Source organism: Ursus americanus, chromosome 10 (genome assembly GCF_024610735.1).
Source record: "Ursus americanus isolate L20-20 chromosome 10, mUrsAme1.1.p, whole genome shotgun sequence".
Taxonomy (NCBI): domain Eukaryota; kingdom Metazoa; phylum Chordata; class Mammalia; order Carnivora; family Ursidae; genus Ursus; species Ursus americanus.
The window spans coordinates 68,261,534-68,288,716 of record NC_142136.1 but is presented as its reverse complement, the minus strand read 5'-3'; the positions used below and the strand labels follow the sequence as shown (position 1 = coordinate 68,288,716).

The 27,183-nt window shown below is 44.8% G+C and overlaps 1 protein-coding gene across 1 annotated transcript in view; it reads left to right on the top strand.

Moving 5' to 3' along the window:
• The window catches only part of LOC123791803 (cilia- and flagella-associated protein 337-like), a 121,285-nt gene that overhangs the window by 80,808 nt on the left and 13,294 nt on the right, over positions 1-27,183 (top strand). Inside the window, 11 exon segments of the mRNA XM_087864916.1 lie at positions 91-196; positions 6,868-6,934; positions 6,937-7,018; positions 10,764-10,866; positions 15,025-15,135; positions 15,197-15,290; positions 16,142-16,196; positions 16,870-16,915; positions 18,393-18,452; positions 20,768-20,933; positions 26,925-27,020. Coding sequence (XP_087721042.1) covers positions 91-196; positions 6,868-6,934; positions 6,937-7,018; positions 10,764-10,866; positions 15,025-15,135; positions 15,197-15,290; positions 16,142-16,196; positions 16,870-16,915; positions 18,393-18,452; positions 20,768-20,933; positions 26,925-27,020 — 986 coding nt within the window.

The following is a 27,183-nucleotide window of genomic DNA, read 5'->3' as shown; positions in this document are numbered from 1 at the left end:
GCCAGATCCGGGCCAAGTTTAGTCTTGCATTTTTATTTAGAAATAGCACTTAGAACTGCTTGGTGTTCATCTGTTCTTTTTCCATTCTAGAAAACCGACAGGTATGCTGAAAAGCCACATGGCTCCAGTGATCTACATCCATGTATCTGCTGAGGATAACAAAATATTTTCCATGTCCACCGACAACACTATTAAGGTCTTCACCCTTTCACATTTTGGATGCATTGTCCAACAGTTTCAGATAGAGAATGTGTTCGTTTGGTGTTTTCTTTCCCCTCTTTGCAGCTCTAGAGGTCTCTGCATTAGCAGATACTCAAATGGTAGTTACATTTGTGGGTTTGCTTTGGAAAAAGAAGATATGTGGGCAATCAAAGGGTAGTCTCTTAGAGAATTTTCTATACCTGGTGTTTTGTTGGGATGAGTAAACCTTAAAACATCTCAGTTCCTATTTGCATGCTGTTCTGATTCCCCTGGGAGAATGTGTGTTGGAGGATGAAGAGGGGGAGCAAGGGATGGAATGGGGACATGGGGGAGGCAACCATCCCTCGCTACTAGTGCTTACCTTATTTTGCAATACACCTAGGGCAGGTGGGCCCTTCCTGAAATGTTGTCTGTAAGGCTTAGAATTTAAACACTTCTGACCCTGGTAGAGGTCATGGTATCATCACCTTCATTTTGTTTGCCTTCACACCTCTTTTTATATGTAAGGTCCTACCCACCTCTAAAATTCAGCTGCTTGTGACATTTGTAATGCACTTTTTTATACCAAAAAAAAAAAAAAAGAAATTTTATTGATTTGTTTTATCCAGCATTTCATATGCTTTTTCAGTGAATATGAAAAGTTTTCATGATTTTATCCATCTTTCTTTCTCGACTATCATGGGACCAGAGGGTGGGAGTTTAGAGCAGTCTGAATCAAAGGAATGCTGAAGCCTCAGGCAGGTCAGTATCATTGCTTTGCATAGATACGTAAAACCAGCTTATCGACTACACACATAGTAAATGATTTGTAGATGCTGTGGGCTGAATCACATCCCTTCAAAATTCATATGTTGAAGTCTTAACCACCAGTACCTTACAATGTGACTGTATCTGGAGACAGGGCCTAGAAAAAATTAATTAAGGTTAAATGAGGTCATATTGGTGGGCCCTAATTCAGTATGATTGGTGTCTTTATAAGATGAGGAAATCAGCACACTTAGATGGAGGTGTAACCACGTGAAGACATGGCAGGAAGGGGGTCATCTGCAAGCTAAGGAGAAAGTCCGCAAGAAACCAAACCTGCTTACACCTCGATCCAGGACTTCAATCCCTTACTTCACACTATACACAAAAGTTAACTCAAAACAGTCCATAGACTAAATGTAAAAAGAGCTACAATTTCAAAACTCTTCAGAGAAAACGTAGGAGTAAATCTTCATGACTTTGGACTAGGGAATGCTTCCTTAGATACGCCATCAAAAACACAGAGACGAAAGGAGAAAATAAATGAATTGGATGTCGTCAAAATTAAAACCTTGTGCCTCAGAAGATACCATTAAGAAAGCGGTTAGACCACCTACGGGATGGGAGAAAATGTGGCCAATCACACTTCTGATAAGGGAGTTGGATCTAGAATACAAAAAAACCCTGCATGCTCAACAATAAAAACACAAATAGCCTGGGCAAAGGACTTAAATAGAAATTTCCTCAAAGAAAATATTAAAATGGTCAATAAACACAGGACAAGGTCCTCCACATTGTTAGTCATTATGGAAATGCAAAACAAAACCACCATGAATTACCACTTCATACCCATTAGGATGGCTGAAATCAGAAGATAGATGATAACAAGCATGGACAAGGATGTGGAGAAATCGGAGCTCTCCATACTTTGCTAGTGGGAATTTAAAATGGTGCAACCACTTTGGAAAACATTTTGGTGGTTCTTCAAATGCTAGCCATGGAGTTACTATACGACCCACCAATTCTACTCCTAGATTTAAACCCAAGAGAATTGGAAACTTATGTTCACATAAACTCTTACATACAAATATTCATAGCAGCATTATTCATAACAGCCAAAAAGTAGAAATAACCCAAGTGTCCATGAACAAATGAACGGGTAAACAAAATGTGGTATATCCATACGATGAAATATTATGAAGCAACAAAAGGAAATGAAGCACTAATAGGTGTTACCACATAGATGAGCCTTGAAAAAGCTTATATTACGTGAAAGCCAGTCACAAAATGCCATGTATTGGATGAGTCTATTTATATGAAATGTCCAAAATATGCAAATCCACAGAGACAGAAACTAGTTTAGTCATTGCTGGGGCCGGGGGTGGGGGGTGTTGTGCAATAAGGCGGGATAGGGAGTGGCCACTAATGGGTATGGGGGTTCTTTCTGAAATAATGAAAATGTTTTGAAGTTAGACAGTGGTGATGGTTGCACAATTCTGTGAATATGTTAAAACCCACTGAATTGTACACTTTAAAAATGTGAATTTTTGTGGGATGTGAATTATATCTCAATAAAACCATTATTTTGTAAAGGAGGGGGAGAGGGGAGAGAGAGAAGTCAAGGGGGACACCAAGGCTTTGGGCTAGAGCCCACTGAGACAGGGCAGATGGTGGGGAAGAGGAGCATAAGACCCGGAGCTCAGTTGTGGATGTGTTGGATAGGGTCATCCTGAGTTGAGGGGAGATGTCAGGGCTTGAGATATAAATTTGGAAGTCATTAGCATTTAGATGGAATTTTAAGCCGTGGAGGGGATGAGATGGAAAAGAGAGCAAGAGTGAGCAGTGGGGAGAAAAGCCTCAAAGACTATGCTCTTACTGTGTGTGGGGGTACGACATGGCTCCCATAGAGTGAGCTCAGAGTCAATGTCATGGCAACCATGAGGACATTTTACACAAAAGTAGGTGTTGAGATCATGGTCAGTGATGCAACCAGGACCCAAACTCAATTCAGTCCTCCAAACAAATTTGATTAAAATGGGAAGATTCATGGACTTCAGTATTTGATTTATTTTGAAAATCGAATCCATCCTAAGGTATCCTCCCAAGCCACAAAGTTGGAGACTTCATATTTTTAATGAGCTTTTTTTCCCCCAAAACTTAGCACCATCAGATAATCATAATTCTGTATGTGAGGACACGTATCCTATCCTATTTTCTTTTCCTAGTGCCTCTCCATTTTCTTCCAATCTAAAATCATGATTACAAGATTAGCTTCTTGCCTGTGATGATTCAGGCATATTGAATCACTTCCCAAAATGTGTTTAAAATATATTGAAATCCTATCTTGGAAATATGGTGTGTAATTTATTTCAGAATACATTATTCCTATCAAATAAAAAGTAATCAACCAGGACCCAGACAGCTAAATTTCTAGCATGCCTGATCAGATAGTCCTTGTCCTTTGAATTGATTTTTCAGCCCAAATATTTCACTTCTCTAAATCATGGGGACACAAGAAACGTTTCAGGAGTCTGCTGGTTTCTGGCATTACTCTAAAGGAGAGTAAAGTGACAGGTTCGGTTTTCTGTTTTCACTTGTTATTTTCTGTGAATTTAATATTGCACACTACGAAGAGGGCTGTTTTGTGTCAACAGGAATTAGTATAGAAAGGAAGTTATTTCCTGAAGGAAGGAAGCGTGGTGTGATAGTTAAGATAAGGCTTGTCACTGTAAAAAATAAACCCTATATTTTCCATACGTTGAGACAATAGAAATTTATGTGTTTGCTGTCATATATACCCAAGGCCAGTGCTCCTGGTGAGGGGCATTTTTTCTCCCATTCAAGAACCAGGCTGTCCTTATGCAAGGTCCTTCGGTTCTCAGAGTCTTCTTCATCCCAGGATAATGGACATGAGAGCAGATAAGGCATATCTGCCTCTTAAAAATCACAGCCATAAATGACCCATCACTTTCTCTCACACTCCACCACTGAGTTCATAACGCTGGGTGAAAGGGAAACCAGGAAATGCCTTAGTTCGGTGGCCAGTTCCCAGCAACACCTTTCCACTGTGGACCTCTGTGTGCATTTGGGGGCTGGAGCACAGCGTGCTTTGGAGAAATACAGACTTGAGTTTAAACTCTGAAACTACCAGAAACTAGGTGACCCTGGGTGAAGTATTCAATCCTTCTGAGCTCAGTGACTTAATTCTCTTGGACATTGGTCACTTTTCTGTAAAATGGAGGAAAGACCCACCTTGTAGCTTAGTTGTGCTCATAAAAGGTAATGTATGAACTATGCTCACCACAGAGTAGTTGTACTAGGTAAGACTCTTTTGAAACAAAGAGACAAAAATCCAACTCAAGTAGTTTAAGCTAAAAAGGGAGAATTTATTGGTTATTGAAACCAGATCATCAGACAGATGGCCTCATAGACAGCTGGGTTCAAAGATGGCACCGTTCTTCCCACGCTCTCTGCCTGCACTACTTTTGTCCACACTGATATCAACTCCTAGTGCAGAAAGGCTATCTCCTTCCAAATGGCTTGGGACCATTGATGTGTATGAACTCACAACCGAACTCCAGATTCACTATCATCTCCAGCCAGAAAAATCTAAGAGAAGACACAGATTGACCAGGTTTGGGTCTCTTGTCTCTTGCTTGCAATTAGAGAGGCCATTCTCCTAACAGAAGACAGGAGGGTGCTGGACAGGCCACAGATAAGTCAGTGATGCTAATTTGTTGTAACTACTTTTACTTTGGGGATTTAATGCCAACTTGCTGACTCAACCTCAACAACAGTAGGAAGAGTTCCTTCCTACCTTTCCCTTCCGCAGACCTCGTAGGGGTCCCTCAATAGCATCCCAATTGAGATCACTCTGCCAGGCTTCAGAATTACCTCATCCTTCCCCTCATCAAAACTTCCTCTCTTTCAGTAACATTACCTCATGAAGTAAGAAGAAATTACCAGATGAATGGATTCCCCTTGTGGTATAAGTGACTGATAAAAAACTGTGTGGTGTTACCTTTCTATCCAGGAAAATGAGCATTTTCAAACAATTCAATACTCCAGAAAGGAGTGGGGGATGCTCCTTGCACAAGTAGTCCTTGGGGTCACCTTTCCATGGGATTATTTTACTCTGTCACCCCCATACTGACCTCTCAGAGTGTATTGCTTCCCACTTTTTACATCATGACCTAAAATCACAGATGAAAAAGCAGGCTAGAACTTTCAAAATGAGTTTGCTACCTGCTGGGGAGAACTAAGGAAAATAAACAGTATAAATTCAACAAATAAAGAGTCTAGCTTAAGGGGTAAAGGCTTCAAATTTCCTGATAGCTGATTTGCTTCCCGGAGTTGCAAAGGAGGGGAAAGGAGCCCCATCCAAGTACATCCCGCCCAGTTGAGTCCTCAGGTTCTCCAGTGCAGCTCTGGAGGGAGATAAGCCTGAGAAGGACTCCCGCTTTAGCTGCTCACTGCGTCTGTAAGGGAGCTGGAACTCAATGGATTATACCTACCTCCCAAACTTGGTTTAAGACCCTATTTGTTTGTAACAAAATGCCTCAAACTGGGTGACTTAAAGAATGGAAATTTATGTTTCACGGTTCTAGAGGCTGGAAGTCTAAAATCAAGGTGTCAGCAGGGTTGGTTCCTTCTGAGGCTGAGGGAGAGTTTGTTCCGTGCCGCAGCTTCCGGTGGTTTGCTGGCAGCCTTTGGCATTTTTTGGCTTATAGAAGCATCAGTCTGACACCTGCCTTCATCGTCACATGGTCTTCTCCCTCTTTCTGTGTCTGTCTCTGGATTTCCCCTTCTTACAAGGACACCAGTCATATTGTCTTGGGGGACCTATCCTACTCCAGCTTGACCTCCTCTTAACTAATTGCACTAGCAACAACACTATTTCCAAAGAAGGGCACACTGAAATACTGGGCGTTTTCAACATACAAATTTTGGGGGAGGACACAATTCAACCCATAACAGAGTAAAGGAAACAATGCATGGAAAGCATTTAACACAATGCCTGGCACTTGTCAGCTCACTAAGCAACGGCTGTCTTTGTGACGATTCTCTCTTCCCCGTTTTACACTTGGCCCATCTGCTCTTCCCCAGGGATGTGGCCATCCCTTGCAGCTCTCTTCAGATCACAGTCCCTTAAAATAATACAAGACCCATAGCATGGCTTACATAATAATCCTAATAAATGATCAACCATAATATTATCACTCTAATCATATACCATTGCACCATGGCCTAGCAGCAATGCTAAACACTATTTTGTATAAATATTTGAAAATCCCTAGGATTTTAAATCCTGTAAGATAGGTATTATTATTAGTCACCCTATTTTATAGATGAAGAAACGGAGGGAAAGGGAGTATGGTAATTTGGCCTGGATTCCAACCCAGGCAGGGGGTTCTGGACCTCCATGTCCTTAACCAATAGCAACGCTGAAGTTTGTTCCCTGAACCCTCCAAATCTCTCCCCCGTGGCTGGTTTTGAGGAACTGTATTAAGAAATGGGAACATATCTGGGGGATAGAGGTAGCTCTTTGCACACATCAGACCCATGATACCAAACCTCCACTGTGAAAGAGGGTCCAGGAGAGGAGAAGCCACTGGCCGCTCCTCGTGGTGGGGGGTGAAGCTCAGCTCCAGGGTAGCTTGGCCAGAGGTATCTCCGCTTCTTGGGCAGCTCCAGCATGGCAGAGGGGCTCAGGAACAAGGGCCTGCCTTTCTGCTTCCTTTACAAAGGATAGAGGAGAAGGAAGCCCTTTTAACATGTTTCCTTTTGGCGAGGGGGAAGCAAGGCAGGGTTTAAACTTTGGACAGTCCTAACCAGACCCCCGCAACAGGTGACAGCTTTGGAAACAGAGCAAAGCAGCCTGATCAAGACCTCCAATTACTCTTTTCCTCATTCCCTTCTCAGATCTGGGATCTAGAGACCGACAGCTGCTTGTTTACCGTCTCCTCCAAAGCCAGCGGTATTAAGGGGAGTTTGCAGCCTGCCTCTATCTCCCCCACTCCAGAGCCCTGTGTGTGGCCACTGACACCGTTGCACTCCTACACCTGAGACTGAGGTATGAGGTTATTCTCTTGGCCCCAAGCTGTCAGTCCTCTAGAGGGTACAGCAGGGCCCAGTGAGCTGCTTGCAACCTTCTCTGGAACCATCCACAGTTAAGATCTCTGGGTGAGCTCCTGAGCTATATGCCCCCATGTCTTTATCTTGCAGTATGTATTTGGTGAGCTCCCTTGAACATTTCCCATTAATTGCTCCAGCACCACCTCCGTAGATTATCCAAAAGTCTGGAATGTACCTCTTGGGCCCTTATCGACCCACTGGCCTTACCTCTACAGAGAATTGTCCAAGGAGCCCTGGGGGCTTTTAACTGCTGCAGCAGTGGGCCACGTGTGAGACCCTGTCCCTACAGCAAGGTAGCCATTCAAGGACAGCACAAGCCGCCGTGATGGGACAGGTCCTTATGGAAGGTCCCCTAGTGGGCTTTTCCTGCCCAGGGCCTCCATATCAGGGAGCTTGAATGCCTTCAAGACCCGTCTCCCTGATTCCTTTGCAAATGTTCCTTGGCACGCCTTCACCAGGCCACATTTCATTTCCTCCTCGGCCAGGAAAGAGGGCGCCTGGTTGCCTTTTCCACACTCAGGGAGGTCATTGACCCTTAGCATGAATGTCCACTTCAGTGCCTGTCCCTGGCTTGCTAGGCTGAGACCGCCTGGTCTTACTGGAGAGTTTAAATCCTGCCTCCTGGGCACTCACAGGTCACCCAGTGCAATGCTGCAGTTTTACAAATAAGCAAACAGAAGCCTGGAGAAGGGAATGAATTGCCCAAGGTCAAGCAGGGAGTAAGGAGCAGAGCTGGGACTAGAAGGCCTCTCTCAGGATGCCTGGCCCCATGCCTTCCCCTGTGTGCGGCTCCTCCCACCGGAAGGGCAGAAGTCTGTCTGAGACATTGAATGGGAAGGAGAGCTTAATTTGTTTGTGTGTTTAATTAAACAATGGGAGGCACATTGTCTAGTCTTCCTTCTCCAGAGCCTGCAGAGCTCCTACGAGGTACCTGTGAGCAGTAGAGAGAATGGGCTCTGCCTCCCTGGGTCCAGTGGTCTTGGGGTAAGTCATACCCCTGCCCTTGGTCTTGGCAGGGCTGGCAGGGCACATCACCTCTGCTTTGAGAACTTTCAGGCCCTCTCCATACTAAAACGAGGAACATAATTAGAGCCTCACGGTTCAAATATGGCCTATGATTATCTCCCCCACCCATTTACCGCCACTTGCTGCCCTGACATAAGTACATTCCTCATTCCTGCCTGCAGCTTTTCCCCTCACTGTTCGGCAGGATGACAGATCCCAAATCCGTAGTCTTTGAAAACTAGGGAAAGGAGGCAGAGAAGGATTAGGCTGAATATTGTGGTTTGCAGGGTTCACATCCCATCTATATGATAATGACAACTGGATTTCCTGAGCCAAAAATGATGGCATACTGTCTCGGAAAGTGGGTTTTTAAAAAAAAATTGTGTCGGGTGCCTGGGTGGCTCAGCCAGTTAAGCGTCTGCCTTCGGCTCAGATCCTTATCCGAGGGTCCTGGGCTTGAGCCCCGTGTTGGGCTCCCTGCTAGTCTCTCTCTCCCTCTGCCTGCCTCTCCCACTGCTTGTGCGCTCACTCTCTCTCTCTCACCCTGTCAAATAAATAAATAAAATCTTTTAAAAAGATTTATGAACATATGCATAAGAAGAACCTTAAATATATTTACTGTGTTCGGTGATTAAATCACAGATCAAGAATTAACTTTACAGGGGCACCTGGGTGTGCCTTAGGTGTTAAGCGTCTGCCTTCAGCTCAGGTCATGAACCCAGGGTCCTGGGATCCAGCCCTGCATCGGGCTCCCTGCTCAGCGGGAAGCCTGCTTCTCCCTCTCCCACTCCCCCTGTCCCTCTCTCGCTGTATCTCTCTCTGTCAAATGAATAAATCTTACAAAAAAAGAAAGAATTAACCTTACAGAAAGGTGATCAGATTTCACAGCATGAAAACTCTACTGAGAAGTCCAGAACGTAAGGTTGCTGCCTGTGCCTGTACCCACCCTTCCTAACGTTTCCCCTGAGGCCATGGGAAGGCTCGCAGGGATGGGGAGCACCTGGCAGAATGACTGCGTGGTCATCGATACTGCCAGGCGTGCAAGTGTGAGCTCCCCGCTCAGGATACCAAAGCAACCTGCTGAAAGACGGGACTGCAGTCGGTCCAACGGCTGTTTGTTCTACGTGGAGTCCGTGTGTAGAAAAACAACCTGTTAGATTGATTTTCCTTTTTTTTTTTTTAAGCAAAGTGACTGAAATTCCACCTCGTGGCTAGAACAGCCCCCATCTCTAGTGCCAACGCTTAGGAGTCACATGATGTCTGCCCGTCCCTGCTCTGTCGCAGGGAACCTTGTGATCTTGATCTCGTTAGCTGGTCCTTCTTAGCCTTCTGGTAGTGTCCTCATCTGTGAAGCAGGGAGACTCAGTGCCTTCCTCCCGGTGTTGGGGAAGGGGTGTAGGGAACCCCAGGAGGCTCTGGCTCCAGGCCTAGCACTTTCTTTCTGGGACTGTGTCTCCCACACCCTTCCCTTCTCCTTCCCCACAGGCCAGACTTCCCCTCAGAGCAGTCCAGAGACCATTCATGGGAAAGTGCTCATCGTCCTTCTGCCAATGCCATTCTTCCTTGAAAAAGATTCCTCCCACTGGGAACAGTCTGGCACTAAGCCGGAGATTTCAGATCCACGGAATCTCTATTAGCGGCTGAGCCTTGGGGCCGAGCACTGGAGGGACCATCAGGAGAGAGGACAGAGCGGTGGTACTGACAACCAACATTCATTTATTAAGTGTCCCCCGCTCACCAGACTTTTCCAGACATTTGACATCCTTTTCCTCACTTACTCCTCACAAAATTTCTATGGGGTTCCATTTAACAGATGAGGAAATGAGTGCAAAGCAACTGGATTGCGTAACTCCTAGAGCTATCCCTTCTGCGCGCTGTCTTCACAGAGGGGGCACACGGGACCAAGCCCAAGTACAGAGGGGCGCCCTTGGCCCTGGGGTGCCATGGGAAGCATGCTGCATGGCCTTGTCCCTACTGTGAGTGAGAAGCGCTGCCCTTAAGGCTCGAAGACTAGGGACGGGATGTTACCGCTGGTGTTTGTTTGAGGGAAGATGTAAATTCATAGGGAAGAAGGTCCACTGTGTAGCCTTAAGAAATCACACTCCTCCTGCCCTAAATAGGAGACATGTGGTATCATGCTCACTGAATACCAATTATGCTGTGTGAGGGTCTGTGGGAAGGACATTGTATAGGTTTTCTCAACGAATCCTCAAAACAACCCTTTAAAGTAGATACCATTATCCCCACTTAAGAGATAAGAAAGAGAGTTTTCAGCAGTTAAACAATCTGTCCAAGGTCACAGACCCATTTTTATCCTCTTAACCTTTTTTCCTTTAAAGATGTTTATTTCTTCATTTGAAAGAGAGAGAGAGATCACGCAAGCGTGGGAGGAGAGGTGGAGGCGGGGGCGGGGGAGAGAGAGAATCTTGAGCAGACTCCATGCTGAGCCTGGAGCCCAACAGGAGGTGGGGCAGGGAGCCTCAATCTCATGCCCCTGAGATCACGACCCTGAGATCATGACTTGAGCCAAAACCAGGAGTCATATTCTTAACCTCCTGAGCCAACCAGGTGTTCCTGTCCTCTTAACTTTTCTTAATAAAGCAATAGATGCCTCATCCACAGTATCCATGTCATACATTCGGTTCAGGTTTTCATCCTTTCTGTTTTTCATGAGCAAGATCTCCGCCGGAGCCTTACCTGGTGGTCTCCCACCAAGAGCCTGTGGTGTGCCACCGCTACAACCCAGCCTTCAGGCAGGTGGTCAGCTGCTCCGAGGCATCTGTAAGTATCGACTCTTGCTTTCTTTAGCAATGATGTATTTGTGAGTGTGGGCACAGTCCCATCGTCCTCACCTTGGAGCTGAGCAGAATGTTCTGGGGACATCTGTCCCTGGAGGTTAAGAATTCTACTAGAATTCTTCAACTCTACTATTTATCAAGTACTGTTTGGACACTCTTCTTTGAAAGCTGGGTAGAAGAGCTCACAGTTTCCCAGTGGCTTGTAGTGTGAGCTGTTTGGAAGTCCCATCCGGTACTAAGGAATGATATGATATCATAGTGGTGTAGGATGATTAATACAACCCTATTCCCTACCTTGTAACTCTAATCTGGAGCTGAGGGTATGGAGCATTCCATGTCCATTTCCCCTTTCGCTGGAGCTTTCAAGGATCATACTGGCCCCCTCCTCGATGAGTGACACAGAGTCTGGTCCACAGGAGGGGACATAACCGGTGCTCCTTGAATAAGGAGCAAGAGCACATCCCATAACTTATGTACTTCTGTCCTTGAGCTAATGGGGGGCACATCTCAAGTACACTCAAGATGCTTAAGTGGCCTGACATCTCCTAATGTATCAGTTCAATCACTTTCTGAATCACTGGCCTAGGCTCTGGCATTACAAGCCAGTGTCCCAGGCCACCTGGCTGCGCCCTCTTTCCTTCTTCCTGCAATTGCCTGGCACACCCTGTCTTTAGGTTTTATAGCCCGGGGGGCACCACAGCCTGGATTCTGGACCTATCTTCTTCATGTTCACACTCACTTTGGCTTCACTCCCAGTGAGATTCGGTTGTCTTTGCATATGTTCTTGCCAGTCCTTGTTTCAGAGATTAGTCATCACCATGGTTTTATTAAGTATTGAAAGAAATAGATTATTTGGTCTGTTGACCAAAAATGTTTTATGATGACTCAGTCGCAGTTCATCTCAAAGAAGGTAGATTCCTGCATAGTTTGGGCTGATACTTATCAAGAAGCATTTTCCCTCCAGATTTATCAGAATCGCCTGTGACTCCAAAGACGCCAAACTTCTGGTCTCAGCATCCTGCACCGGCCTGTCCCTGGCCCTGTTCAACTTCTTCCCATCTCCACCCTGGAGTGTCCTCCTTCCTCCTCTTCTCTTACACACCTCAACAGTCCCTCAAGGTCCAACTCAAGTGCTAGCTCTTCCACAAAACTTGTCTTCACTGCCCTGGACTCATACAGGCACCTCCCTCTTCTTGACCACCCAAGTCGGAGCCTCCCATGTGCTGCTGGATTCAGTTCTCACTTGTCCTGCTTTGTTTCACACACGTGAGCCTTGAGTCTCTAATCATTCGGCAGGCACTGAGGGGAACAAGCAGCTCATCTGTGTTTCCCTCTTCCTTCTTAATCTGTCAAACCCCTTCTTATTCTTCAGTGCACAACTCTGGATATCAGCTCCTCTGAGAAAAGTCTCTAGATCCCTCCCACACCTAGGCAGAATGAAGGGCTCCATTAGCATTTGGGCTCCTAATTCTTGCTAACACAGTCAGCCTCCTTCAATAGCATTACTTTTGATATGCATATCTTCCCTGCCTGTGGGTGGTAAGGAGATGTTGAATTGAGATATAAATACTCTCTAGCTCTCACTGTATTAGGCACACGCTGGTAATAAACTCTCAGATACGTACTGAATCGAGTTATCAATTTGAGTATTTGCTCACCTTGCAGATCTGTGTGAAATCTTTACAACACGTGCTCACTGTCACGATCCACAGCATCTAAGCCACATTGCAGCCTATATTTGTGGAGGAGAGAATGTAGGCCAAGATCTTCATGATGCTTAAAGTTATGAATACCACTACACCACATTTTATTCTTCGAGTTGCATAGCAGAGTGCTAGGGACCACCAACTTCCAATGCTTCTGAAAATGCTTGAAAAGGGCACCTTGCAAACTAATAAATATGCAATTAAATGTTTTCAATGCGTGACATGGGAACTGCAACTTTCACACATCCACATACCCAGTTATATGTAATATGGAAGTTTACTTTTTAAGAATAACGATAATTTTTCATCAACAGAGCAAATAAAGCAAAAACAATAAACATTTGTAAATATTTTAAAATTTAATAGTAAAATTATATTTCATTTGGGATGTGGTTGCATTTTAATATGTTTAATTGAATGGGAACTTCAAAAGGAAGAATCGCTTGGGGCAAGGAAATTCTTAGAGGAGCCCTGCTAGGGCATGAAATCCCCTCTACAATGCACCTAAAGAGGATAAATAGCAAGTTTAGACTTCTCTTGATTATAAATAGAACCCTAAAGTCATTTTTAAAGATATTTTAATTGCTCGCTTCAATCTTTTCACTCCCATTACCTGCAGTAGCAGGTGGTGTTCTTAGGGGAATTTCTTTTTATGGAACAAACGTGTGACTGTTTAATCACTTCACAGGAAGACAGGTCCACAGGGAGGATGTCTCCTTTGGGTGTCGATCCAGGGCTATCTTCCTCACTCTAGGCCCTTCTGCTCATTCTTCCATGCCGACTGGTATTTCATTCAGTTCTGGACCTCAACCATATTACAAATCATTGCATGTTGTGGAACTTTGGGATGTTTGCAAATGTCGGAATAACTAGAGTAAAGCCCAGTAATGCTAAGGGTCTATTGCAATATTAAGGAGAACAAATGGGTGCACGTGAGCTGTAGACCCTGACATTGTAAGAAGACAGAGGGGAAGGAAGCAAAGTGTACACTACAAAAATCTCACCTCAGGTACTTGAAATCAACACCAGTGAGAGCATGCCTTCTGGTTTCTGGATTGAGAGACCTGGAAGTTTCTCTATGTCGATGGAGCAGCCTCTTTTACAAAGTGAAAGACTAAAAGGAACAAACAGTAGTTCAGAGAAAGAGTGGTGTCCTCAAGCATTTCTCCTCCCACACTGTCACTGCCTTTGGGGGCAGGCTCCAGAAAGTCTGCCCCAGAGGACGCTGTCCTTAGGGTGGGCACTTACCTACCCGAAGTCATGAAAGACGCCACTCCACTCCCTTTACAGATGATTCTCATTCAAGGTTGCTCAAGGGATGGGGCTGAAACAAAGCAATTCCAAGACTGGAACTAGCTGGACTGAGCGAAATCTTAAGTTTCACTCATTTGTGGAACATAAGGAATAGCAGGGAGATCGGTAGAAGGAAGGGAAAAATGAAGGGGCGTAAACAGAAGGGGAAATGAACCACGCGAGACTATGGACTCCTGGAAACAAACTGAGGGTTTTAGAGGAGAGGGGGGTAGAGGGATGGGTTAGCCCGGGGATGGGTATTAAGGGGGGCACGTATTGCATGGAGCACTGGGTGTTATACGCAAACAATAAATCATGGAACACTACATCAGAAACTAAGGATGTACTGTAGGAAATGATGTACTGTAATGAAAAAAAAGAACATTTCTGTCATAAGAAAGTGAAAAAAAAAAAAGCTGAGGGTTTAGAAGACATGTCCTTCCCTCCAAACAGGCCATCTTTCTCACTCAGCTTTGCCTTGGTGCCGAATAAATTTTGCTGCTCAAAATTCAATCCACACCTATTCCTCTGAGCCTAGGTAGTCAGGAGATTTTTATCCAAAGATTTCTAAATTTTCTAATCTTCTCACTGAGTGTTACAGATAAATTGTGTTCCCCCAAAATTCGTATGTTGAAGTCCTAACCCCAGCAGCTCAGAATGTGGCTATATTTGGTGATAGAGCCTTTAAAGAGGGCATTAAACTAAAACGAGGATGTTAGGGTGGACGCTGACAATCTGACTGGTGTCTCTATAACAAGAGGAAATTTGGACACATAGAAAGACCCTGGGAGTGCACGCACAGGGGAAAGACCATGTGAGGACACAACCAGAAGGTGGTCATTTGTGAGCCAAGAAGAGGCGTCTCAAAAGAAACCAAACCGGCCAGCAACTTGATCTCGGACTCCCAGCTTCCAGAACCATAGGAAACTAAATGTCCATTGTTAAGTCCCCCACTCTGTGGTATTTTGTTATGCAGCCCCAGCAAATGAACACATTGAAGTAAGCCATTGGATATACAGATGGATACTTTCAGGGTAAATTTTCATCTTTTTTATCTAAGACACTAGACTTCTAAAGGCAAATTCCCTTTAATTTGATAGCCATTATCTCTGGGTCATTTATTTTTCAACTTCTGGATACAGGTGGTAAAAGTGTGGGACTTTGAAACAGGAAGGCTGTTGTCTGGATTCATTGGGGCTCATGGCAGTGCTGGAATCACATGTCTGACCTTTGACACCAGTGGAAGAAGGTAAGTATCTTCTTCAGTCTCTTCAACCATTAATCAGTGAGATCTCTGACATGACTTCCTGACAGGAGACTGTTTCCTAAGTTAATCACGGGGGCAGAGACGGCTGTCTGAAAATATGGAGCTACAACAACGGACATTGTCTGCACACACTGAAACACGGCAAGTCGCTTCCTACCAAGGGTCCACATCACGTAATGATGTGAGATTGGGCATTTGTTGTCAGTGCAGAAGAAACGAATGAGATGGCGTCTAGAACACATGTAACAGCCCTACATCCTTTTCCTCTGGCACTTTGTTTTACCAATGACTCTAAACTTGTACTGAGGAGAGCCATACTTTACATAAATAGATGTGCTCCCAGCCAAGCCTCGTGCACTTGGTCCTTTATTACCCGATATATTTATCTGAGTTCTTAGATGAGCTTAACTTTTCTAAACATTTTAAACATCACATAAGTCAAAATCTAGATGAACAAACTAAAAGCTGGTCTGTTTTGTGCGTTGTTGTGATTTGTTTCCACTTGTTCACGTGCTGTGCCTGATCTTGGTAGAATTTCCACGATTCTGACCTGTCACCCTTCTATGAGGAAGATAAGAGGCAGACAGTTTTCAACTACCAGAGACTGTAAATGAAGTCGAAGTTAAAAAGACAAAAATCACCCCGGGTAATGAGTTTGTGATTTCCAGGTCTGCTTTTGACTTGCATACACTCACTTGTTCGCTCACTCGCTCGCTCAGCAAGTGCCGGGCACCGTGTAGGGTCCTGTCAGCAGAAGGCAAGCCTCTTCCAGAGCTGAGCAAGGGCAGGGTCAGCCTTTTAGGGCAATGAGTGTGGCAGGAAACCAGCAGTGCTGTGATGCCTTAAAAGACAGCTAACTGTGGTCTGAAAACTAGAAAGTCAGTACTGAAGTTTTCCCCAGTCATCAGTTTAGTTGAGTTAATATGTTTAAACTGATTCAAGAACCAGTAAAGAAAAATGTCTAATATACTTTGATAATGTGATCTTTCTAGATGAAAAGCAAAATGAAGTCTGTGATTGTACCTACTTGGAGGTGAACCAAAATAAGTGAGTTATATTCAGCTTGGATATAGAGAGGCATCTTTTTTATACAAAATCTATCCTAGAGGAAGACACTGAGACAGTGAAGGGAATTTTCCAGAAGGAAACGTGTCAAAAAATTTCCAAGGATCCCAGTTGCTCCCTGATGGTAATTTAGGCAACTAGGCTCTTCTAGAATATTGGAAGCAATTCTCTGCCCATTTCTATGACTGTTTAGAGATAGAGATAGAGAACATTGTATCTCTCCACCAAATGCTTTCTGAAGGAATAAAGCACAGACTAGATTACTAGAGCAATTAGACTAGATTCAGCACACACAAGTCAAAAATTCCATAAATTCTCTCCTGAACACTAAGAGTAAAAACAATTCCTGACCAGATTCTGTTCGTGCCCTTGCCTCCATGGTTCAACCATGCTCTTAGGATTGAGTAACCCTCAGGAGGGTTAGCATGGAGTAGCATCTGTAGATCTTGGAAATTATAGATCCCTTAAGCACCAGTGGAAACACTGACCCTAATTTATCCAATCACATTTTATCTTGTTCTTCATAAAAAATGCTCTGGCTCTCTCCATTTATCACATAGACAGGGCAAAATTAAACCACGGTCTTGAATGCAGGCAAAAATCGAAGAGATGCTAAGCTTAAGTACTGAAATGTACTACTCTGTTACTGTTCTAGGTGTATCATAGCTGTTGGATGGGACAGAAGAATAAATGTGTATTTTGTAAGTGAAATGTACAAAATTAGGTATTAGGTATTCGAAACCCTGCTTCAGACTGCTATCCTCCTCCCCCGACCTGTGAATTCTTTTCCCACTAAAAACAATACTTGCAGCAATTCTTCATGCTTCTGCTCTCTATTACAAGTCAAACCATGATATAGACAGAAGAATATCCCCCTCCTTCCATTTCTCCCTTTAAGAAACCTTTTTTACTTTCTTTTATGCTTCAGTTTTTCCCTCTAGTTGTCTCTTTTATGGGAAGAAGCGTAATGACTCTGCACCCAATTCTGGGAGACAGGTGGTTCCCACACCAACAAGCAACTCTCTGACACCAGCTCGTGTCCTATAATTCAGCTCAATCCTGACACCATCTACCCAGAGATGGTATTGTATCCTACAGGTTACAGGCTCAGTCCCACAAGCCTGTCCTTCTTGCCCTCCACCTTCAGACACCTCCCACGCTCTCATCACTTAAGAAATTCCAAGGCTTTTAGGACCTATCTGCCAAAAATGGGCACCAAGACCAAATACCTGTTTCTTATCGTAAATCGCAATACCACAAAGTGTTAGCTTGAAGAGCTATCAGAGCCATACAGGGCATCCTCGGGAATCCAAAGCAGCCCGTACCTGGAACGCGTATCTCTCTACGCCTTGCCTCATAGTCTTACCCCTTGTACAGGTTGGCATGCTCCCTCCTCCCCAGCATGCAGGGGCTTCAGCTGTACCTTGAACACACTCATCCCTAACTGAGGGTTAACTTCTCTATCAACTTTCCACCCCTTTACTTTCTTCCTTCTTCCTCCCACCTGTCTTTAGGCCCTGGTCCCTCTCTAAGTGGAAAGAGGAGATGAAATGCCATCCATAAGCAGCTCTATGGGAAAAAAAATATTTTTATGGCTTAGAGATGGGGAAGGGATTCAGAGACAGGGGAAGCTGAAAATGCTGACTGAAACTAAGTTTTAAATCTACCTGTGACATTTTCTTTCCCCTGCTTGCTATGCTGGATGGTCATGGATTTCCAACGGTCCTTAAACATTGTAAATTCTTTATTCATTTGAAGGTGTGCTGTATTTCACAGCCTGAGCCTTGCATCCCCAGATGATTTGAAAGATGACTACCTGAGAAGCCCTGACGTTGAATTCGTCCTTTGGTATTATAGGTTCCTGAGCCGAAGGCTTTGTTTGAACACATGCAACAGTTATGGGTTTTATTATGAAGGCGAAGCTATGCAGACCATCCAGGAGAGTTTGTCAGTTGACATATGATTTGTTGAAATGCAATCACCCAAACGTCAGAGTGGATTGCTTTTTATTCCCACTAGCACTAGGGGAATTTGCTTTGACATTTCAAAAATCTACATCACTGGTGGGGTGAGGGGTAGGGTTATGAAATGTGCCAACACCTTCTCTCTGAAGTTGTGAGTGTGTTGGCAGCTCATTTTACTGCTTATACAATGTCTCCTCTTTGGCTTTGAATACAGGATACACCATGTGACTTTCATCACTTCTGGAAGCCACAGCCACACTGGCAGGATGACCTGGTGAGCCCTGGTCCACTCTCTGGCTCTCAGCCCAAACAGTGGCACATGATGAGGATATCCCTCACTTAGAGGCTCACCCTAACTCTCCTGGGCCTGCCTCTGTCATGATAGGATTCATGACTGGTCCAGGTAGAACCAGGAGCACTGAGCTCCAAGCAGCTGCTTCCCCTCCAGGAAGAGTGATGGCCTTGTGTTCAGATGGGGGTATGGGGCCACAGAAACCAATCCATGCAGCTCTCTATGAGCTCAGCCAGCACTCATGCAGTGCAGGAATAGCAGCCAAGATGTGGTGGGTGTAACTTTCCTCAAGAAGCATCTACTTCCTTCCTCTGCTTGGCATGCAAAATTATATGCAATTACTGTGTCATCCTTGGGCAGCCAGGGAGCCTAAGAGATGACAATATTCCCTGTGACTTGTTGGGGTCCTATAAGCAGGGGACTTCTTGTGATTCTTATTAGCAGAGTGCCTCCCCCCAACTTTCTACAGCCTCCCAGGGTTGAATGACCTTCCTCAAAATTGCCTGGATGCCAAGCCAATAAGAAAGTGCTAAGAAAGAAAAGTCACTGTGCCCAACCATCAGCTGCCATGGCTCAACCCTATCTTATACCCCCATAAATATTCCAGAAGGTGCAGTCACTAGAATACAAACTCCATGAAGCCAGACCTTGTCTGTCTTCACCATGACCTTCCCAGGACCTAGCCCAGCATCCAGTTTATAGCAATGCAATTAATTTGTTTTCATTCAACTAGCATATACCCCTATTGTGGGCCAAGTGTGCTTTATTCACTGAAGATGAAGTGATGAGCAAAATGGTCATCTCAGGATCTCTGCCTTCCTGGGGTTTGCAGATTAGTGATTATTGAGTGAACGAACAAAGTTAGGCAGAAAATGCCCCAGAAAAGGTGGCCATTGCAAGGATGAGCATTATGCAAGTCAGCGAAGTGTTAGTTCATCCAAACATTTATTCATTAAACTATTAGTTCACTCAACATGTATTTTTGAACAGTTTCATAGTGTCGTGCTTAGTGGATAGGTCCAAAAGATACATTGTGAATAAAATGTGATTCCTGGCCCAGAATCTCAAAGACTAGTGAGGAGATAAACTAAGGAAATAATAAACATACAATGTAACAGGTGCTATAATAACATATAAGATGCTGGAGAAGCCCAGAAGTGGGAACCACTACCTTTGCTCTAATATCACACAAGATATCAAAAGAGTGCTAGGATTTGTCCAGGAGGCCAAGGTAAGGAAAGCAATCTAGATGAGGGAAAGGGGGAAGCACGTGGCAAGTGGGGAAGCATGAAAAGCATGTTGTTTGGAGGATTATAAAAAGTTTGAGGAGGAAATTGAGGTTGGAAAGTTAAGTTAGAGCTTGACCGTCATGCTAAGGCATGTACGCCTCACTGCAGGTAGTGGGGGACCACAGGAGGAGGATTCCAGACGTATGTGGTCACAAATCACAAAAGGAGGCAGGATTTGGCAGAAGATTGTGGGAAAGAGAGAGCCATTGACCTTCTCTTTTCCAGCCGTCTTCTCTTTTCCAGCTGTCTTATACCACCACCTTTCCAGCCACTTTCAGGCAGAAGGGACATCTTAGATGACATGGGTGGGTCCTCAAGGGACACTCTGTGGAAAGAATGTGAGGGAAAGGGAGAAAAAAAATATCTTGACAATGCCAAGAGAGGCCAATCCTCTTTACAGGGAAACTACACCCCAGTGAGAAAGTTGAAATGATAGTGACCAAAAAAAACTCCATTTTAGTTTCTCATCTTTCTTAAGGATCTGTATCCAAATCTTCCTTTCGAGGAGAGTAGGTGATCTCAGTTCCTCATCGCATGTATAAGCTGCAGATGGGAACCCTGTAGGAATCAAGTCAAGGGACAGCACACTCTGGATTTTAGACCTGAGCGATTGGGAAGCCAAACCACCTTGGCCAGAGCTGATTTCCATTATCCCATTGCCATCAACATTTCAGCCCCAAATAGGCCTCCTTGCAAATACTACGCTTGCCAGTACTATGGGGAGGTCGGGAGGCTTCTAGGAGTATCACTTCCCTGGGGAAAGTAATACAACTGACCCAAAGAGAGACAGCACTTCTCTGGCTGACCTGTACACAGCCTCCTGCATGGAGGGATGCCCTGATCCCTGGGGCAGGGCCACAAGTTTCCAGGTGAGTCTTCGATGTGGGCAAGCATAGAAGGAGGAACCCATCTGCATCCTCTGTCTTAGGCATCAGATGAAGGGGAGCTAGCTGGGGGTGATTGGTGATTTGACTTCTTACCCTGTCTCTCTCCATGTCTCTTTCTCAGAACCATGGGCACAAAGAGGACATCCTCTGTGTGGCTCAATGCCCACCTTTTCTTCTTGCCACCTCCAGTTATGATGGGGAGGTCATTATTTGGAATGTCATCTCAGGCCACATATACTGCAAGCTGAATACTCCCAGCCCCTCTGATGGTGCAGAAGACAGAAAAGGTCGGTGAGGGGTAGGCTTCATGGCTGCTCTGCACAGGCCCCAGCAGGCTTGGTTTCTTGGCATGTCCTAAAGAGATCTCAGTTCTGGACAGCTTCCCAGTTAGAAGGGATTAGCCTGGTTTCAGGTTTAACCTGTCAGCTGGATATTCCCAGAGCTGGGAGGGAGTTTAAGAGTCCAGCCAGTTCAGTCCACATCCCCAGGCACTCATACATCAGAGGCTGTCTCAGACCAGCCTACCACCTCCGGGAGCATTTTCTCATCCACTGTCCATCCACCCTCTCCCCTGTTGAGTGCGTCGGGCTTTGTTATAGTGCCGATTTTACCCCTCTGTCTTTACGGGCTCCTTTTGCCCAGCTAGCAAGCCTGTTCTCCCAACCCACCTCAAACATCATCTTCCGATGTGTCACTCAGCTATGTGCCCTCAGTCTTTATGTCACCCTCTCCATCAGCCCCCTTGGGTGGCCCCCAGGGTCCTAGAGTCCCCACATTGCCCGTGACCCCCTATACTCTGCTACATGGATCAATCCTTATTACTTGTATGTGTACACACACACATACACATATATGTATTTTAAAGATTTCATTTATTTATTTATTTTGACAGAAAGCACACACAAGCAGTGGGTGGGGAGGGTGGGGGGAGAGAGAGAATCTCCAGCAGACTCCCCACTAAGCATGGAGCCCGATGTGGGGCTCCATCCCAGGACCCTGAGTTCATGACCTGAGCTGAAACCAAGAGTCAGACACTCAACCAACTGAGTCACCCAGGTGCCTCTTATTACTTGTATATTTCATTGCAAAACTTTTCCCCACCCTCCCATCCATTCTCCCTAATTTTTCTGCCCTCGTTCCATTTCTTCAAGACCGTCTCTCTCTGCTAATGTGATCACGGGCCCGCTCATTCATGTCTTCATTCAAAACACACTGTTGAGTTCCTGCTATGTGCCAGGCCCAGTACTAGGTGTTGGGGCTGGTAACCACACTCCTCTCCCTCCAAGCCATGAACCCTTCTAAAAACACACTTATCTATCAGTTTCATGGCTGGCTGTGCTGGATGGAAAACCATGGGGACACACAGTCAAAGACTTCCTACCACTCCTTGCCCTGCTTCCAGAGTCCAGGCTCCTCCTTTCCAAGTGGCAGTCTACAGACACTCATCTGTCAGCAGCCGAGGGACCCACTACCCCACACCCATGGAGCCTCAACAGGGAGACAGAGGGCACTGGTGATTTTACATAAAACTGGGGAGTTCTTGCATCTCCTGAAACCCAACCAGCAAACCCTCAGAGAACCCCACCCTGCAATCCCCAGCTTGAGGCGTCTGATAACTTCTTAGCCAAGGAACAGCTCTAATGACTCATTTGATCAGAAAATATCTTTGAGCCATTCCCATGAGCATAACCTTGAGGGAGATGCATAGAAAAGACTAGAGAGAGATGTGGGGCTTGATGCTGCCTTCAAATGGCTCACAGTCTAAATTCAGAGACAAGCTGTGCATGCCCAGCAGGTAAAAGACTGGTAACGCAATGCAGTCAGCCTCTGGACTGAAGTGCTTGAGAGACACTCTGGAAGGCAGTGGCTAGAAACTGAACACCACGCGATTAAAAAGAAATTCTTACCTGTAGACTTACTCTCCAGTCTGTTCCTACCCCCTTTACTATAACATTTAAAAAGATTCTTCTATGAGGTTCTTTCTGCCAGTGCCTAAAACTTTTAAAAATCTTTGGGGAAAAAGTGGTGGCATTTCCTTCTAAATGATTATTTTCATTGCCATTAAAATGAAAATAAAGTCACTGGCCAAGAATGCAATGTTGACCTTTTAGCCAGCAGCTCTAATTTAAAACCCCGTTTGCAGGAGCATTTAGTGTTTAAAGTTATGTGACTGCTGGCTTTGAGAAACTCCTTTTCTGCTCCCCAAATGCAAAGCCAGCCGTAGCTACCAATAATTCACATTTCTACATTGCACAAATGAGATGAAAATATGTGAAAGTTCCCTACCCTTCCAGGAAAGAGCAGTATTGGCTCTTCTTGAAGGTCAAACCAGAACCCAGTGGTCTTTTTCACATGGGATTGGTTAAGAGGTCACAGTCTTATTTGGAAAACTGTCCAGACTGTTCTTCTGAAGTCATTTTTAGTAGAGAAGGGAGCTGAGAGAGAAAGGCAATCGTGTAAGCAAAGCAAAATGAGCTGAAAACAAATTCTTTTGGCTGACTTTTTGACATTTGAGCTTCACTCTTCCTTTTATTGGGGATTGTCACATCTTCCTTGACATCAAAGAGAAAGAATTTGACGGAAAGAGAGGGACAGATTTCAACCAGGCTAAAATCCAGGAAAGCAGTGGGCTCACTGAGAAACTAAGGCTTTTTCTTTCTCCTCCTCCCCTTACCCACCCCACATCCCTCCTCTTTCCCTTCCCCTACCCCTACCTCCTCCTCCTTCTCCTCCTTCCCCTCCTTCCCCTCCTCCTCTTTCTTTGTTTATCCTGGTAAAATACACACAGTACAATGTACAGGGCAATGGTACTAACGACATGCACGTGGCTTTGCAGCCATCACCCCTGCCCAGCCACAGACCCTTTCATCATTCCCACCTAAAACCCTGTCCCTGCTAAACACTAACTCCCCATCCTCCCCTCCCTGCAGCTGGTGCAACCACCGTTACAAACCTTCTGTTTTTGTGATTCTGACCACTCGAAGTCCTTCCTGTACGTGGGATCATAGAGTATTTGTCTTCTTGTGACTGGCTTATTTCACTTAGTGTAATGTCCTCAAGGTTCATCCATGTTGTAGCATATTAAAGAATTTACTTCCTTTTTAAGTCTGAATAAGATTCCACTGTGTGGATATACCACAGTCTGCTTACCCATTTTCCCATCAGTAGCCACTCGGGTTGCTCGCAGATTTTAGCTATTGTGAATAATGTTGCTATGAACATAGGTGTACAAATATCTCTTCAAGACCCTGCTTTTCAATGATTTGGGGTATGTATCCAGAAGTGGAATTGCTTAATCAGGCCGTATTTTTTTAAATTTGGGGGGGAACCTCCGTACTGTTCTCCACAGTGGCTGCACCAATTTACATTCTCACCAGGAATGCACAGAACCCCAATTTCTCCACATCCTTGCCAACACTTGTTCTTTTCTTTTTTTTCTTTCTTTTTTTAATAGTCATCCGAATGGGTGCGAGGTGGTAGCTCACTGTGGTTTTGATTTGCAGTTCCCTGATGACGAGTGATGCTGAGCGTCTCTTCCTGTGCGTATCAACCATTTGTATATCTTTTTTGGAAAACCATCTGTTTCAGTCCTTTGCCCACTTTTGAATCAGGTTGTTTGTGGGTTTTTTGTGTTGAGTTTTAGAAGTTCTCTCTATATTCTGGATATTAATCCCTTATCAGATATATGATTTGCAAATATTTTCTTTCGTTCTGTCGGTTGCCATTTTACTCTGGGTAGTGTCTTTTGATGCACATTTTTAAAAAAATTTCATGAAGTCCAATTTGTCTATTTTAAATTTGGTTACCTGTGCCTTTGGTGTCATATCCCAGAAATCACTGCCAAATCCAAAGTCCTGATATTTTTATCCTCTGTTTTCTTCTAAGAGTTTGACTGTTTTAGGTTTTACACTTAGGTCTTTTATCCACCCTGGGTTGATTTTTATTTGTAGTGTTAGGTAAGAGTCCAACTTCATTCTTTTGCAGGTGGATATCCAAGTTTCCCACACCATTTGTTGAAAAGGCTGTCCTTTCCCCATTGAACAGTCTTGGCACCCTTATCAAATATCACTTGGCGTAAATGCGAGGGGTCATTTTTGGGCTCTCTCTTCTATTTGTCTACATGTCCGTCTGTATGCCAGCACCACTGTTTTGATTACTGTAGTTTTATAGTAAATATTAAAATTGGGAAGTGTGAGTCCTCCAGTTTTGCTCTTCTTTTTCAAGATTGTTTGGCATTCCTTGAAGTTCCATACAAACTTTAGGATGGGTTTTCTAATTCTGCAAAAGATACCACGGAGCTTGCATTGGGTCTGTAGATTGCTTTGTGTAGTTTTATTTTATTTTGCTTATTTGAGGGGAGGGAAGGGCAGAGGGAGGGGGAAAGCAGGTTCTCTGCTGAGCAGGGAGCCTGACATGGGGCTCCATCCCAGGACCCTGGGATCATGACCTGAGCCAAAGGCAGACGCTTAACTGACTGAACCACCCAGTTGCCCCTAGATTGTTTTGCGTAAATTGACATTTTAAAATATTAAGTCTGCCAATCCATGAGCATGGATGTGTTTCCATTTATTTATGTCTTCAAGTTCTTTCAGCAATGTTTTGTAGTTTTCATTGTCCAAGTCTTTCCCTTCCTTAATTCCTAAGTATTTTATTCTTTTTGATGCTACTGGAAATGGGGCTGTTTTTGTAATTTCCTTTTCAGATTGTTCCTTATTTGTATATAGAAATGCAACTGATTACTGTGTGTTGACTTCGTATCCTGCTACTTTGCTGAATTCATTTATTAGTTCTTAGATACTAAGGCTTTTTAACTAGGAAAACAATATAATAATATTTATTTATTTATAAATAATGACATTTGTCTATTATAACAATATAATATTTAATAAATATAATTTAAATAGTATTTAGTATTTAATAAGATAATTAATATAACAATATATAAATACTAGAAAAATAATATATTTAGCCTTCTATGTCATTTTCCTGAGTGCTTTTAACATTTTATCTCATTTAGTGCTCACATTGACCCTGAGAGATAGGTGCTATTGTACCCATCTTCATAGATGAGGAAACTGAGCCAAAGAGCTCAGTAACCATGACTATGACAGCTTGAGGGCAGGGCCTGAGTCTGCCATATCCACTGTGGTTTCCTGGGTGCATGGCACAGTGCCAAGCTCAGAGTCAGGCCAAGATAAATATTGCTGAATGATTCACAGCCTGATACATGGGTGTCCTCACAGTGTGAGACCAGGGAGCAGCACCCCTTGTATTTAACTCCAGCACCAACCCCATTATTTCTATGGCCCCTTATTTACATGAGACCATTCGTTGTACCGCTAGTCTGGGCAACGTACGTATGTACCATGGAGCCCACAGACTCAAGGAGGAAAACAGAAAGAGAATTCCTAGCCCACGACCTCACGTAGCAGCGTTCTTTGTGGCTCTCACAGCTTTGCATCTAAGGAAGTTTGTTGGATTTTTGTTCTACAGCAAGTATTTGAGTTCTGTGTACCAAACACTGAGGGGATTACAGATAAGTGGTAAACGAGACAGATGTGTCCCCTGTGTGGATGGCACTGAAAGTCTAGCATGGGGAGTGGAAGGCTGGGGGGAAGCAGGGTGGTGGGCTTAGAGGTTATTCCAACACTCGGCTGTGCTGTGAAGGTCGGGGTTTGAGGTCTCTCCCTAGAGGGCCCTCTGCTTTGCTTTGGCTCTCTGCTTCCCCCCTCTCCACCGCCTTCAGTGCAATGCTTAGGCCATACCAGAGATTTAACAGATGTTGCTAAAAAAACAAGTAAATGGAAAAATGAACATCTTTATGCCCTCGAGTGAAGCTTTTCACCTTTCTAAGCCTCCACTTCCTCATCTGGCCATGGGACTAATAATCCAAAAAACCCTGGGATTTCACATGGTTTTCCATCTTGGTAAATGTCAAAGGTGACATAAAGGTTAATTCATATTATTCCAATTCAGGAATTTCTGGAGAGTGGGGACTTCTTGAGAAGGACCTGTAAAATCCCGGGCAAAGTCTCCCAAATCCTTGGCTCTCTCCAAAAGTCCTAGGGTCCTGGGCTGCCAGGGCCGTTCGCCTTCACACCTGCCTTTACCTGGGTTGGTTCTTAACCGGCGAGGGTGCCTGCTTGCCCGCACCGCTGTGTGCTCAGCTCCTGCTTCAGGCCGGCGGTGGGGCGTGGAGGGGGCAGAGCTGCAGGAGAGGGGGAAAGAAAGGGCTGTGAGCCTGATGGGGGTACAACCAAGCTCTCCCTGGTCCCCAGGCCCAGACCGGAGTGTTTCCTGCCTCGCCTTCCTGAAGACCCGGGCCGCCAAGTTTGAATCAGCGGCCGCTTCCCTCATCGCCAATGGGCCCCGGGGTGAGAATGGCGTCCCCTGGAGGCTGTGCTGTTCTTTGCTAAGACTGGGTCACCGCAGGTCCAGGTTTGGAGAGGGAGGGTCCCTAGGCATTCACTATTGTCCTCCGCAACCTGTGCTATCCCTCCCCCTGGCTGCTGTCTCTCCTTGAGCCCAGGCTGACCA